This window comes from Macaca fascicularis, chromosome X, assembly GCF_037993035.2.
Source record: "Macaca fascicularis isolate 582-1 chromosome X, T2T-MFA8v1.1".
NCBI classification, from domain to species: Eukaryota; Metazoa; Chordata; class Mammalia; order Primates; family Cercopithecidae; genus Macaca; species Macaca fascicularis.
This window is the reverse complement of record NC_088395.1, coordinates 37732056-37748047: the sequence shown is the minus strand read 5'-3', so window position 1 is coordinate 37748047 and position 15992 is coordinate 37732056. Positions and strand designations below refer to the sequence as shown.

Genomic DNA, 15992 nt, shown 5'->3' with positions numbered 1-15992 from the left:
CGCCTGCCACCTCGTCCGGCTAGTTTTTTTGTACTTTTTAGTAGAGATGGGGTTTCACCGTGTTCGCCAAGATGGTCTCTATCTCCTGACCTCGTGATCCGCCCATCTCGGCCTCCCAAAGTGCTGGGATTACAGGCTTGAGCCACCGCGCCCGGCCTAAAAACTCATATTCTTAAAGGCTATTTTGCATCTGACTTTCTTTGTGAGTTGAACATGATCAAGCTTGCTGTTGCCTTCGATCTTAGTAAAGCCATAGGCATGTTTGTCCCAACGGACTAAGCACTGGGTAAGGAATGCAGCAGAAAGTTGATAACACAGATGTATGAGTGTGACATTTTAGTCACGAGTGATGCAGAGCCCCCACCTGGAAAACAGGATAATCAGCTGTGCTGATCTCCAATAGCTTGGTCTGGAATAACTCCCATTTTAATAGTGTGCCCTTGTGGTTTTCAGCCAATGCAAGCACATTTGCTATTCCCAGGAGATGTTTAGGTAGCATAATTTTTTTTCTTTTCAATCAACATAAAGATGTATAAGAATTGCCCTGAAATCTCTTGGAAATAACAAAGGTGTTTTCATTCCTTATGCCCTGACTTGCCCTCATCTGATCAGAAAAAGTGATGTTTAGTGTTTTCTATGAGCATAAGTAGGTTAGTGATTTTATTATTACTGAAAAGAGGAAGTGATATTTAGCAATTGAGGGATCTAACATAATGGTAAACTTGGTGATTTCTTTATAATCGAATGTAATTTTAAGATTTATGAAGATCTTTTGAACTTAATTTATTATATAAATCAAGTTTGCTGTCTTTGGAGCAGTCCTCTATGAAGTATGAAGTTTCAGGATATGATACTTTGGGCTATTTTCAAAAGTCTCAGCTAGGCACAGTCTTCGTGTCATTAGTTCTTCAGAGTAAAATCTAGAAAATAAGCTCACAGTGCCCTCTGCTCATGTACAACCTTTCCTAGTATTTTTTAAATCCAAGAAGAAGTGTATTTCAGGATTTAGTTTCTTCCTATAATTGACAGCATCCCACTTCCTTGAAAATTATGCATCTATTAGCAATAAGTATTAGCTGGAATATCCAATTATTACACTACTTCATTCCCCCACCACTACAACAAGATAATAAAGGCTACAGGTTTAAATGAATCTCAGGCCACTTGGTTGATCATTTTTCCAAATTTTAAAAATCTCTAGTGATCAGATTTCCTAGCCTCTGTGAACACTTTGTTTTTTGCCAAACTGCATTTACAATTGAGAAATTTAGCTCCTTCCTCACGCAATCTTACTACACACAGACACACAGACACACACATGCACACACACACACACACTATAGACAATAGCTGGCCATTCTCTGAAAGACAGAAATTGTTTACAAATAAAATAGACAGAAATTGTTTATAAATAAAATAAACATAAATGAAAAAGTAGACTTAATAAATATTGTTGAATCACCTTACAGCCTTCTTTTCTCCAAGCAAAATAATTCCATTTTTTGGTAAGTTCTATTTTATCATAATTTAAAAGTAAAAATTAGCATGAATCAGATTAACCAGTGTTTCTAAACTAAGACACCAAGCTACTTAAATGGTATAAACTAGAGATTTATGTTACCACTGTTACCCAGCTATTCTTGGTGCATAATGTGTACCCAGCATAATTGCTTTGAAAATATCCTTAGTTTTTGGCCGGGTGCAGTGACTCATGCCTGTAATCCCAGCACTTTGGGAGGCTGAGGCCGGCGGATCACCTGAGGTCGGGAGTTCGAGACCAGCCTGACCAACATGGAGAAACCCCGTCTCTACTAAAAATACAAAATTAGCCAGGCAAGGTGGCGCATGCCTGTAATCCTAGCTACTCGGGAGGCTGAGGCAGGAGAATCGCTTGAACCTGGGAGGCGGAGGTTGCAGTGAGCTGAGATTGTGCCATTGCACTCCAGCCTGGGCACCAAGAGCAAAACTCTGTCTCAAAAAAAAAAAAAAAAAAAAAAGAGAAATAAAATTACCTAGTGTAATCTGTTAGTGTAGTATAAAGGACATGGAGTTTGTCCCCAGAAAGATGTGGATTGAATGTTGACATAGTCACCCAATAGTTTTGGGAACTTTTCCTTCTCATTCATCTTCGTTCAGACTGTTTTCTTATCAACAAAATTGGGATAAAACGGCTACATTGTAGTGTCGCTGAGGGATTAAATAAAGTATATGTGAAATATACTTTACTTAAGTATAGTAGGAGGTGTTTACCAAATATTGGCTATTTCTGTTATCGCTATTTATTTTAGGTAATGTCTTTTCCCTCCATGGCAGCACCTGGTGACTCCCACAGCAACATGTCATGCCCACACCCCTATGCATTTTCTAAATAATGGAGATCGTAACTGGTTGACTCATTTAGAACAAAGGCTATCACAGAAGCATGAGCATATATGCCCACAATTGAACTTGATGACACTTAATTGTGAAGTTAGAACATGAAAGTTCAGTAGACGTGGAACAAAGATGTCACACTGGGGCTTCTTGGTTTCTGAAATTCTGTCTATAACATTAAGTTGCCCTCCCTGTCCCTTATATCAGTGTTGTGAGGATCAACAGTATTCAGCACAGAGCTTAGTCTTCAGCTTTCACCTCCCAGTCCATAAACCATGAAGTGTTTGGCATGTCATATGCAGAAACACAGAGTGTCTCAACCCCACCGGGGCAGAGAAAATCGTTACTAGCTGAATTTACCCTTTAATACAAAGATCAGTAACACAGACACAAAGAAAGCTCGTTTATTTTAATAGTTGAGCACAGTTTTGAGAATTCCCTGTAGGAATTATCTCCCAGGTCCCCCCCTAGAATTATTCACATACAAAGCCTGCAAGTATTCAAATTTCACAAATACAATTGCAAAAGCAGAAGAACTAAGAAAAGCTTTCATAGTCTCAAGATTAAAAACAATGCTTCATTATTCTTACAGTACCTGTTAATAAATGCTAAATACTAAGTGCTAAAAAAAAAAACAGCTGGGCTGGCAGCTGGCTGCTGGTGGCTGGCAGCTGGTGGCTTGAGAGAAGAATAAAGAAGGCAGCTCTTATAATGACAGGCACTCTTATACTCATTTTTTATCTCAAAACTGGATAACACAGGGCAGATCTCTCCACTTTCATAATTTAGTTGGTTTCAAAGGTAGAAAACCTTGGAGAAACATTCTCAGAGCAACAAATGAAGCTGGTTTTAATTATGCACATAGCTTAGAAAGGGCCAATATTCTCAGACTCCTTATAATTGAGGTACCCTCTCCAGTTCATACTTTGGTGTAAAGAATTGAAACAATAAAAAGAGCCTGAGTCATAGTAATAACACAAATAAATACCTGTTGAATAGATGAATTGATACCTGAGGTGCAGTGTGAACAGGCTGGACCTAAGTATCTCTAAGCAGAAACCATCCCAGTACATTTTACAAAGGCTACATTCACACAGCAGGCCTTATTTGTCAGACCTACCCTCAGTGCCCTGAGGATTCTGGGAGACCAAAGGAACAGCAGTATGACAAAGAACAACTGAGTTCTTATTTAGTTCATCCTAGTCCCCTGAATAATCCTCCTCAGCATCAAAATTTGTGACCAGATTTAAAAATATTCAATACCCTAGATAATCAAAACAACATGAATATGTGTATACTTCCTTCAATTACATTCAATACATATAAAATTTTAAGAAATCTGGGGCAGGGAATGACCAATATGAGACCCCCTTCCCCTGTCTCTCCCTTTTGCCTTTTTTATTTTCTCTCACTCTCCCATTCTCTTTTCTCCGCATTTCCTTTTCCTCCTAAATCAGTCTCCTGCCCTTCCCCCAGCTCTTTCTCTTTCTTCCTCATTACCAAAGTTGAAGAGTTCTAAATATTTGTTGCTCCAAGGGGTGGGGCAAATAAAACTGGTTTTAGTTCCCAGAAATGGGACCAGTTCTAAGAAAAAAAAAACAAAACCCTGCTCTTGGCCACACTAACAGTGATTTAGAGAGTCTCTCTTGAACATATATTCATAACATACTATTGAGTGTGAATTTGATCTCTGTACAGAGATTTTTGTTTCTGGATTGTTAATTTCAGGATGATCATGATGATATAATACAAATAAACCATTAGTCACACAGATGTGATCCATTTCTTGTGTGTATTTATGGAAAACAAGGGGTGGGTGCTATTTAAAACAAATGACCGTATCAGATACATATTTGTCACAATTCTTAAGTTCAATATTCATAAGGGCTAGCTGGAGTAGACCACTTTGGGCAGGAAATCAGTCTACATTTATTTTATAGCACAAGGAGCAGGACTAGATGAACCAGAGTCATGGCAGGAGGTTAACTCTCCACCTCCAACCCTCTTTTTTCATGCTTCAAATAAGAATGTGCAGAACCCTCCAGGCCATCCTATTGGTTAGTATCCTTAGCCTGTTCTTGACCCTAGGGAGAATCAGATTCCTTTGGTCTATAAAAGTAATAGAAGTTATTTCTTTAGATAAATTTTGTTTAAGGCTTTAAATTAATTCTATGTTGGCATTGTGTGGTTCTAAGTTCATTCATTCATTCATTTAACAAACCTTACTTGAGTATCCACTCTCTGCCAAGCACCGTGGTAAATGATGAGTACTACATTAACTCCAATCAATCCAATATTATTTTGTAGAAAGAATATCTGGCCCAGTTACCCTGTTGTATTAGTAAACTGGAGTATGCTCAGATGTCAATACTGTCACTACTAAGTGTTGAGACACTCTCAACATATATTATATCCTAATGATCTGGAAAGTTTCCTTCAATATGATAATAATGATGGCAAAAATGACACAAAATATAAATATGTAGCTACTCCTTGGTTTCCTTCTTCTTTTGGGGAACATAAAAACTGATTTTGAGGATTCTGAGGCAGCTCAGTATTGTGGAAAGAGTATCACACCTGGAGTAAGATGGGCTAGATCTGATCACAGCTTCATAATCTTAGGGAATTTACTGAACCTTTTGATCCTTTCCCTTTTGATTCTAAAATTGAGACCAAGAATCTTTGCCCTACCTTCCACTGACATTACTGAGAGGAAAAAAATGACATAATGTTTGTAAAAGTGCTCTTAAAACCATAGAGCTCCATATAAATACAACTTATCACCATCAAACAATCTTTGACATTCCTTTAAGGGAAAACCATTACATTATAGTTTCTTTCTGTCCATTTTTAAGCAAGGGGTATTTATATGATCACTTAGCATTATTTGAACAATTGGCAGCACAACCCACATTTATTTCCTCATGGAAGAGATGAGTTAGAAGTTTTCCTTGTTGAAAATGAAATGCACTCCCCGAGGGCCAGACTCAGAGTTGGAGATGCTCTGTTTACTGAGGGTTTTAGCCAAGGCTTCAGGTCCACAGAGGAAAACTCCTATTCTGGTACTTTTGGGAAAGAAAAAAAAAAGACAATTTCAAGCTTTGGGATGAGATGTCTACAAAGCAGGTAGGTGAATTTCCCATTAATTTGAGGTCCCAGGGCAAAGTCCCCTCTGCTCCTTTGATCATATTGCTCAGAGGGAGTGTGGTTCAGTCTGTTTGTGTGAGCATCTGGATAGTTCAAAAGGTAGTTGACTTCCCTGGCAAAAATAAAATCCAACCAAGGTTTTTGGAACTTATATCACAGAGAAAATGGTGGTGAATTCATGAGTCTGTGGGCTACTTTCCTTCAGGGCTCTGTACCCCCTGGCATCTTGAAATTAGGAACAAGCCAACTATGCCAGCCACTCGGTGTGGCTTCATTTCTCTAATTTTTAGAGTCTAAAGCCCTGTTCAAAGTGTGGTTTCCGATCAGTAGCCTTGGCGTCAGCTTTTTTAAAAATGCAGATTACCTGGCCCTACCCCAAATCTTCTAAATCGGTATCTGCATTTTAAAGAGATCCCCAGGTACTTTGTATGCTCCTTACAGTGCCAAAAGCAATAGTCTACAGGGTACCTGTATGGTGATCTCTTGAGTTTCTCAGGTGTTCTAGCAAGATAAGTGATCCCCCTCAAGGTTTTATAATGACTAAAGTTTTAGTGAGAGCAGAAAGCACCTTGAGACATCTGTCAACTTAAGATTTTAGACCCAGAAGCTGTAACTAAAAGTGGGGACAGTGTCTCCTTAACAATATGTATAAATTGTATTGAATCTTTAAAAGAAGCAGATACACTAATGAAATTTAGGAGACTAAAGAAAAGAACCAAGTTGTGACCCTACTTGGGACAGGCAGGTTGAGGAAGTCTGAGATGGGGACCTGGAAATCTTTGTTTTTAATAACTCTCCAGGTAATTTGGTATAATTTAAAGATTCCTTCTTAAAGTTGAAGATATCTGGAATCTTTTGTTGGGCATGAATTCAACCTTTATATAGTAATATACATATTTGAGTTTCTAAAATATACAAGTTTAGATATGTATGGGGGCTGCTGCTTTAGGCAGATGCAAGCTTCAAAAACATCTTGGTGACAGACTCCTTACTTAGGGTGTTGACTCGCAATTGTCTTGAATTCATTATCCCAGTTGGGCCGTCCATACAAAGTCTTTTGTTTCAGGCCTGTGATCACATCTTTCTCCTCATCATGGTGCACAGCAAAGTGATTGGCCTACAGGAAAGGACATGAATTCAGAAAAAAAGAGACATGCTGTAAAAGCACATGCAATGTATTTACATCCTTCACAAACTATTCTAACCAAGGCACCCTGCTGGATGCTGAAAGGTATACAAAGATAAATAAACTGGATCTCTCTCAAGCAATTTACAATCTAGAAAGGGAGACTTTGAAGTATAAATATAAATAATCCCATATGTCGAACAGGGTATGATGAGTGTCATGAAAGAGGCACAAGTGTCCTAATGAGAACAAAGAAGGAAGGTGGAGTAGAAGAACAGGGTAAGGGTTAGGGCTGCAGTATTTGAGTCAGGCATTGATGGATGAGTAGTGTCTCACTGTTTTTCTCTCTGTTCTATGTTTGACTTTTTCTCTTCACCCTAATATACTTCCACTCCTTTGGGAGAATTACTAAGAGATGTAACAATTTTTGACTAAAATGCAGCAATACTTTGGTAGCATAATAAGGCATCAAATCAAGCCTAGAGCTAGTGTGTGTGCGTGTGTGTGTGCGTGTGTGTGCGTGTGTGTGTGCGTGTGTGCGTGCGTATGTGTATATAGTCACATGCTGTTTTTCTGCTACCATTCTAGGAGGCTTCAGTTTGAACAACAGGTATTTTTCATGAAAGTGGTTAATTAAATTTATTTTTAAAAAGCAAATCAGATTTGAAATTCACTAGATGGATGATGGGCATAGAGGATATTAAGAAAGGTGGGCACTCCAATTTAATAATCCTATGGAGATCAGTTTGGTAAAGCAAAATAATTAATTTTTAACACATAAATTACTGATTTAAAAAAACTGTGCTTTGTTTTTTAAATAACAAAACAGTAAAGCAGTTTATATAATATAGATTTTTCCTGAGTTTTATTTTTATCAAAGCATTTTTGTTTTGCTTTTAAATTGCAGAAGTGGCATTTCAAAACCACTTTTTCTGGAGCAACAATTCTTATGGTGATGTTTCCTTAATCTGTATTTGCTACAAGGTTCCTTTAAGACTTGGAGAATCTGTGGTAAACAATATGTCAAAACCCAAATGGGAATTCAGTCTTCACAGTGACAGGGTGCACATGGAAGATGCTCAGGGTTGTGGAGCCAATGTCTGTGTATACCCAGTTGCTATAGTTTGAATGTATCCTCTCCAAAATTCAGATGTTGCCAATGTGATAGCATTAAGAAGTGGAGCCTTATAAAGATGATTAAGACATAAAGGATCATCCCTTATGAATGAGTTAAGGGCTTTGGAAAAGAGTCATCACACAGTATTCGATGAGCCTGCCCTTTTTCTTTCCACCATGTGAAAACACAGAATTTCTCCCACCCAGAAGACGCAGCCTTTGCTAGACAACCAAACCTGTTGGTGTCTTGATCTTGGACTTGCCAGCCTCCAGAACTTTGAGAAAATAAATTTCTGTTCTTTATAAATTATCCAGCCTCGGGTATTTTGTTATAGCAGCACAAATGGACTAAGACACCAGCTGAGACACAGGACAGAAATATGCAGAGACTCTTGCCTTAGCTCCTCACTCATGGTGGCAGCATCTGTTTCCAGGCCAAGTCATTAATGTTTGCTTATTTACAAAGATGTTACCACTCCAGGAATCATTAACTTGTTTCAGGGTTTGTCAATTTCAGCACTGTTGATATTTGGGACTGTATAATTCTTTGTTGTGGGGGGCTGTCTTGTTAATCGTAGGATATTTACATTGCCAACTGTCTCTGGTGTGTGTCTTGGGGGGAACAGAGCAAAACTGTTCCTGTTGAGAACTATTGGCTTACTTTATTATAGTGGTCTCCAAACATTTTTGGAAGAGCACCCTCATTGTACACACACACACACACACATACACACACACATACATGCATATATACCACCTTCATTAGATATATAATAATTTATTCATAAACGATAATCATGAACTACTGCGAGATGCTGAGAGTGAAGGCTCTGGCACATTCTGTCTCTGTCACTTACTTGTTGGGTGCTCTTAGGAAAATGACCTAACCTGGTCTGAGTTTCTTCATCTGTAAAGTGTGGATAATAATAGGAGCTACTTTATAGTGTTGGTGAGAGGATAAAATTAGACAATCTATGTAAATAGATACATAAGAATAATACTTGGCAATATATATACATAATAATTATAAAGGTAGTGAGTATATTATAAAACATACAAAAACATAAATTAAATTTTATAAACACATATGTACATATAAATATATATGTGATACATATATAAATACGTATTAAAATATATACATATATACAGAATCCTTTATATGCTTATGTACGTTATATATACAGATGCTCCTCAGCTTACAATGGGGTTATATCCTGATAAAACCATCATTAAATTGAAAATACCATAAGTCTAAAATGGGTTTAATACATCTAACTTAATAAACATCATAGTTTAGTCTAGACCACCTTAAATGTGCTCAGAACACTTATATTAGCCTACAATTCCACAAAATCATCTAACAAGAAGCCTGTTTGTAATAAAAGGTTTAATACCACATGTAATTTGTTGAATGCAATACTGAAGTATGGCTTCTACTGAATGCATATTGCTTTCACTTCATTGCAAAGTTGAAAAATCAGGCCGGGCGCGGTGGCTCAAGCCTGTAATCCCAGCACTTTGGGAGGCCAAGATGGGCGGATCACGAGGTCAGGAGATCGAGACCATCCTGGCTAACACGGTGAAACCCCGTCTCTACTAAAAAAATACAAAAAAAAAACTAGCCGGGCGAGGTGGCGGGCACCTGTAGTCCAGCTACTCGGGAGGTTGAGGCAGGATAATGGCTTGAACCCGGGAGGTGGAGCTTGCAGTGAGCTGAGATCCGCCACTGCACTCCAGCCTGGGCAACAGAGCGAGACTCTGCCTCAAAAAAAAAAAAAAAGAAAGAAAGAAAAATCATAAGTTGAACCACTGTAAGTTGGGGACTGTCTGTTTTATACAGACACACACACACACACACAGAGAGAGAAAGAGAGAGAGAGACAGAGAAAGAGAGAGAGAGACAGAGAAAGAGAGAGAGAGACAGAGAAAGAGAGAGAGAGACAGAGAAAGAGAAAGCTAAATTTTCCCCAAAATAACCCTGTGCATCATCTCAATCACCGGTTTCAGAGTGCCTGGCGGAAGAATTGATCTAATAATGTCCAAGTGATGGCTTTTATTCCCTCACAGGCTCTGATTCTAATCTGAGCAGTCTAAATATCATGTGGCGATACTAAATGAGAGTGAACGGACCGGATCACCAAATCCACTAACTGTACTTAGAAAAAATGGTGCACAAGACACACCAATAACCAGGGGGAAGTTCATAAGCCCTGTACACTATGGGAAGGACCTGAGCCTTGGAGTCTTGTCCTTACCTGAGACTCATCCCAGCCAGTGAGGTAGATGTTGTAGCTGAGGAAGCCGGCATTGTTCCTTTCCTGCATCTGGCTCTCCAGCAGTTGCAGCAGGTCTGCAAACCACTCAAAGGCATGTGTGTCCCGGCACAGCCAGTAGAAGTAGATCTGAAAATGGGGTGGATCATGAAGCAGATTATATTTGGCAGGCCCTATCAGCATTAACATGTGGAATTCCACTTTCTGTCACCCAAACTTTTTCCTGATGCTCAGAATGCCTAGAAACATAGATTTTCGGAAGGCTCTGGACATCTCACAGGGTAGTTTACATGAACCTGCTCTGGCCTTCACTCTAGCAGGGCAGTAAATAAGTAACCTGGCCTCAGAAATACATGGCTTAAGAAAAAACTATTAGCCCACCAAGTTTCTCTCTGAGTCTGCTCTTACTCTCCCAGAATCCCTGGCTTCCTTTGAACCTCTTCTTAGAAAGCCTGATGGAATCTAGACTAGCAGGGATTGCCACAGAAATTCTTCCCTGCCTGCTACTGCCAGACATTCATGAGTTCCTAGGGGAAAAATAAGGTTCTATGCATATCTCCTGCACATGGAAAAGAGGTACAGGGAGAATGAAAAGTCAAGGTAGGCTTAATGTCCCTATTAGAGTTTATCTTTACAGTTATTAGAATGGCCTGAGGTTTATTTAGGATGCCCTTTATTACAGAATAAAACCAAATTTATAGTTAACCAAAAAATCCCCTGTGAATTGACCCTGAGGAGATATTCGTAAGTAGAGTTTCAGGTCTCCTCTTCTCCCTTTGCAAAAAAAAGTATTGGGTGGTGGGGAGGGTGGCTGGAAATTGAATCAATCTCAATATCCAACACAAGATGAAAGAAAAATTATTCAATATCCTCTCAATAGAACATGAAGGGATCATTTAAAGTCATCATTATAAAGCCTGTGAAAACATTGAAAATCACTTTCTGTAATATGTTTTTTAAAAGCAGGACATGAAATGATACATACTCAATATTTACAACTTTCTAAAAATACATAAACATGGAAATATTAGAAGAGAATATACAAAAATTATAGCTATTGAGTTGGGGCTGTGAATACTTTCCCAACTTTCTTTCTTCTGAATTTCCAGCAACACTATACAAATACAATATATTCCCTTCACTAATAGGCCTACTTATCTAGAAGCACATTAGATTTAACAAACATTCTTTTGAAGAAAACCCTGTCTCTCTAGAACCACTGGAAGCTTTTCTTCACCTCCCATGGTCTCTGCCAACCTTAGCCCTGAAAGCAGTCTCAGGCCTCACATGGCAGAGTATGGTTACTGCTCTAGGTCCTCCGATAAATGAAAGCACTTACCTTTTTGAGCCTCAGATTGGTGGCGTTATTGCAATATTTGTACCAGACTGACTTGAGAATGGATGCGAAGGGTGTGACCCCAATCCCAGCTCCCACTAACATCACCACCTCATAGCTGAACACATCTTCACTGGCAGTGCCAAAGGGCCCATCAACCGCTATCCTGAAGGGAAATGGGGAGGAGATAGTTACAGAGATGTCTTGATCTTCAGAGTGAGATGGGACACTCATAATTATTGGGGATGTGCAATATGTTAATTCAAATTGGAATAATGTATCTATTGGGTGCTTCCTTCCATGAAATAGCTTTCAAGTAACCAAACTTAGTGCCAACGTTGGGTTTGGAAGTGAGAAGAGAAATATTTGGCTAACCAAAAACATTTGGTAACTCGGAACAAGTTTTTGTTTGTTTGTTTGTTTGTTTTTTTGTTTGTTTTTATCTCCCCATTCCTCTTCACACACAACAATGCCCCCTCCACACATACCCTGTGTCTTGCCAGGACATCCCACTCTTGAAAATCTTGCACACGCTGCACACTGAAGTGAGAATTTGCCGCATCATAACATCTTGTAGATTTAATGTCTCCACTTTTCATTTGTCTATTCATTGAGTTATTCAACAAACTCTCAAACCTTTCTTTAGCATCTACTGAGTACCTGATAGCATGTTGGGCATGCAGGGAAAAGGAGGCAAAGGGGCTAATATATGGCATTTAACCTCAAAAAAATTATACCAATGAAAATTTAAGAATATTTTTGATACACTACTATTATATTTGTTAGGAAAGTTAATCTAACTTGGCCTTGACCCTTACATATTTAAAGGAATTTGGGAGTATTCATTTCTAATATTTGATTCAAAGGTTTCATATTTCACATAACATTTATGAAAATATGCATAAACACACCACACATATCAAATGGCGACCACAGAAATAACTACGTATATTCTTAGAACCTGTGTGTTTTGTTGGAGACTTAGTAAAACATGGAGGAAGAGGAGCTATTTAATGCCATTTTTCCTGAACTCATACATGCTGGTAATATGTACTTTTTACTCACTTAGGTAGTTTCCACGCATCTTGAAACTCCTGCTTATCACAGCCACAAGCATTGAACAGCCCCTCTGTCCAGTCCCCAACGATGCGGATATGGATACTAAAGAAGTCTTCCTCAGGGGCAGATGTCAGTGTGAAAGGGTGCCACTCCAGCTTGGACACCTTGGGGCACTTGACAAAAATGTATTGTCCCACTTCCATTTTGAACCCCTTCTTCTTCATCTGTAGCTCGATGGTTTTGAAAGGGTGAGTGACCACCTATAGAATAAAACATATGTCTGGAAATGACATCTTTCCTAAATACTTGCCTTTTTAGTGTCCATATGGATAAAAAACTGAGCTAAATTGGCCCACCTAGATCTTTGCTTTAGGGACAACACAGCAGTTCCTCCAGCAGATGTGTCTGTCACAGGGAATTGCCCTCAGTTGTAGCCCATTACTAAAGATGGGCTGATTATGGGATACTGAGGCCTAGTCCCTTTTCCTTAACTTAGGTTAACTCCAAGGGGCTATCTCAATTCCCGCACTCCCTGTAGTATCATCTGAGACCACAGTTGCAACTAGAAAGAGGGTCAGCTTTTCTCTCTCCCCATTCCTGCCTTTCTTACTTCCTTTCCAGGTTTATCTCTTACAGAATGCCTTAGAAACCTTCTGCATGCAGTTATTTCTCAGTCTTTACCAGGGAATCCAACATAAAAAATCAGCCTATTGTGATTTTTTTTTTCCTCTCAGAAGTCAAAAAAGTGCTAAAAAATTTACAAAAAGTGATGTTTCCTGCTCAGCCTTCCTATCTCCCCAGAGGATGAGAGAGGGCCTTAGTATTAGGTTGGTGCAAAAGTAATTGCGGTTTTTGCCATTAAAAATATGGCAAAAACCGCAATAACTTTTGCACAAACCTAATAGCTGGCCAGAAGAAGGAGATCCCATTGGCTAGTTATGTAGCAACATTCCCCAAACCAAGACTAAGTTGGTCTATCTTTGTCTTTAATCACACCTTGAATCTGCCTGATTCCATGTGTTATTTCTACATTTCTCCCTATCTGGGGAGTACACCATCTATTCTACCCACCCATTGCCATCCTCATTTGTCTATGTAGACACATGTTTATAACAGCTTTATTCATAATAGCAAAAAACAGGAAACAATCCAAATGTCCATCAACTATTGAGTGGATAATTTTTTAAAAAGTAGAACACAGTGAACAGCAAGACAGAAAGTAATATACTGTTTCTTTCATGATTCTTAAGACTTCTAGAAGAACTCTATATGTATAACTAAAGACAAACCAAGGGACATCAAAGGAAAGAAAAATCAATAGAAATAAAATAGCAGCTTCCTAACGTTAACTGATACTGCTGGGCTTTTCTTGAACAGGGAGTTGAGGAAGAGTGAAAAATTCTTTTTTAAAAAATGTCAAACGTTTCCAGAACTTGTGAATTAAATGCATCTTACGTGATAAAAACTATAACCAACTTCCCTTCTGCTCTGAAATAAGGAGTTGCAAAGCTTCATTTTGAAAACAGAAAATTAAAATTATGTTGAAAATTGTTTACCATGTTGCAATTTTGTGTTGTGGAAACAATTTTTTACCATATTACAATTTTGCTATCACAGGCACAAATGAGATGTAACTAAATAAGTGGATAGCATTCTCATTGGAATACTTTTGCATAACATCTCGTCTCTCATATTTATTTATATGAGAAGAAAACAATTATATATTTTCTTCAAAGGAAAACAAGTTTTCCTTAAAAGTATGTTTAAGAAAAATACTTGTCTGGTTCAGTCATCTCTAGTCTAGTAAAGGACATTTTGCAGCAACTGTTTTTGCTGATCTGTGGGATTGTTCTTATAATGCAATATAAATATCACAAAAGGAGAACTGTTGTGGTTTCCTATATTTCAAGACTTCCAAGGCCAGCTGAACTAGCTTTACTATGACCCACCAGAGACAGCAAATGAGGAAAGATAGGGTGGAGGACAGGAAGAATTTGTTGTTTTGCAAAAGTAACCCATAGTAGGGTTTTGGCAAATACTTTTTGAACTGAGTTGAATTGAATTAAATTTTATTTGATAAAGATATACTTTCCTGGTGTTTCCTGAAATTATAACAAGGAGTTCCATTTACATTTATTTAGTTGGATATTTATTTATTTTGCGATGAGAAACAGATTAGAGTTCAGGAAAAGTCACTCTAGACTTGGAATTAGGAGACCAAATTTGAGACGCAGCTTATTTACTAACTTGCTGAAATTTTGGGCACTTCAACTTTCATATTAGATTATTACATACACAGCAGAGAAAAGGTGGTAAAGATAACCTGAAAAACTAGCTCAGCCTCAATGAGACCTACTCTTAGATCTCTGGTTCTTTTGGCATCTGAAAATTTTAAGACTCAATTTATGCCCCTTTGAACTCACCTCTTTTTCTTTTCTGTTCTTAACTAACCAAATAATGTCTCTGTGTCCTTCCCCTACACACACACACACACACACACACACACACACACACACACACACACACACACAGTGGATGAGGGAGATTCATGCACAGAAAGAACTTGGCTTCATTTTAACATCAAAAGTGGTAACTTGTAGTTTCCCCAGTTAAAGGTTCAAACATTTGATTATTGAGTGAAGTAACCTGAAATAAATTGTAGGTCTTCTCTCTGCTGTAACATCTGACCAATGATATAGAGGGGTTGGGAAGACTTGTCTATGATACAGTTAGACACTGGCCACTAGTAATTACTAAACCAATCAATACCTTGGTGATGACCACCTTCTGTTGAGATCGCCAAAACCGCACCAACCTCTCACAGAGATACAGAAACATGGGACCCACTATCCATTTCCAAGTCTGTAATCAGAGCAAACATGAAAATGACATACATTAACTGGTAATAGATAACAAAATATTCAGAGGGAGAAAAATTTGAGAAGCCAAGTTAATCTTTGTAGGCTTGCTTAAATATTTGACATTAGATAAATACATTTCTTCTACAATGGAATATATGAAAATATCTGAGACTAAGATAATTTTGAGCCAGTAAAAGTAAACATTCTCCTTAGTCACATTAGGGAACTGTACTGACAATATAAAACTTTCCCAAGAGGAACTGTTCACAAGAATGGGATTTCCTCTCAGTGTTGCAACTACAGTTGCAGTAACCCTATAACAAAGCAAGGCTGGTTTCAGAATTAACATTTCTTTAAAGGATAACATTTCAGCAACACAATATTTTTAATGCAACATTGTGATTGCTTTCTCTTAGTTATGTAGTCAGAGTGACAAATTTGCAAGATGACAAATTTTGTGCAAGAGTTTGGCTGTTTCTCCAATATTCTGAGAAATTCTGGGAGTATGCAATGCACTTGCTGAATGGAGACAAACCCAGAGCTTTTTGGACTTCTTTAGATAGCTCTTGGGTCAGAACATGCAGAACATGTAGTGTTTCTGAACACTGGAATTACTCTGTAGCATTGTTGGCCGTGTAAAAACATTGAGGCCAAACAGATCCATCCTGAAACTCAGCCAGTTGGAAATCTAGTTTAAT

The 15992-nt window shown here is 38.3% G+C and overlaps 1 protein-coding gene across 1 annotated transcript in view; it reads right to left on the bottom strand.

The window, feature by feature from the left end:
* Positions 1 to 2761: 2761 nt before the first annotated feature.
* The window catches only part of CYBB (cytochrome b-245 beta chain), a 34057-nt gene continuing 20826 nt past the window's right edge, over positions 2762 to 15992 (bottom strand). The window contains exons 8-13 of the mRNA XM_005593278.4: positions 15203 to 15295; positions 12440 to 12693; positions 11378 to 11540; positions 10021 to 10167; positions 6513 to 6637; positions 2762 to 5438 (exon numbers count right to left, since the gene is read on the bottom strand). Of these exons, the coding sequence (XP_005593335.1) occupies positions 5312 to 5438; positions 6513 to 6637; positions 10021 to 10167; positions 11378 to 11540; positions 12440 to 12693; positions 15203 to 15295 (909 nt within the window). The 3' untranslated portion in view covers positions 2762 to 5311. The remainder of the gene's footprint in view (positions 5439 to 6512; positions 6638 to 10020; positions 10168 to 11377; positions 11541 to 12439; positions 12694 to 15202; positions 15296 to 15992) is intronic.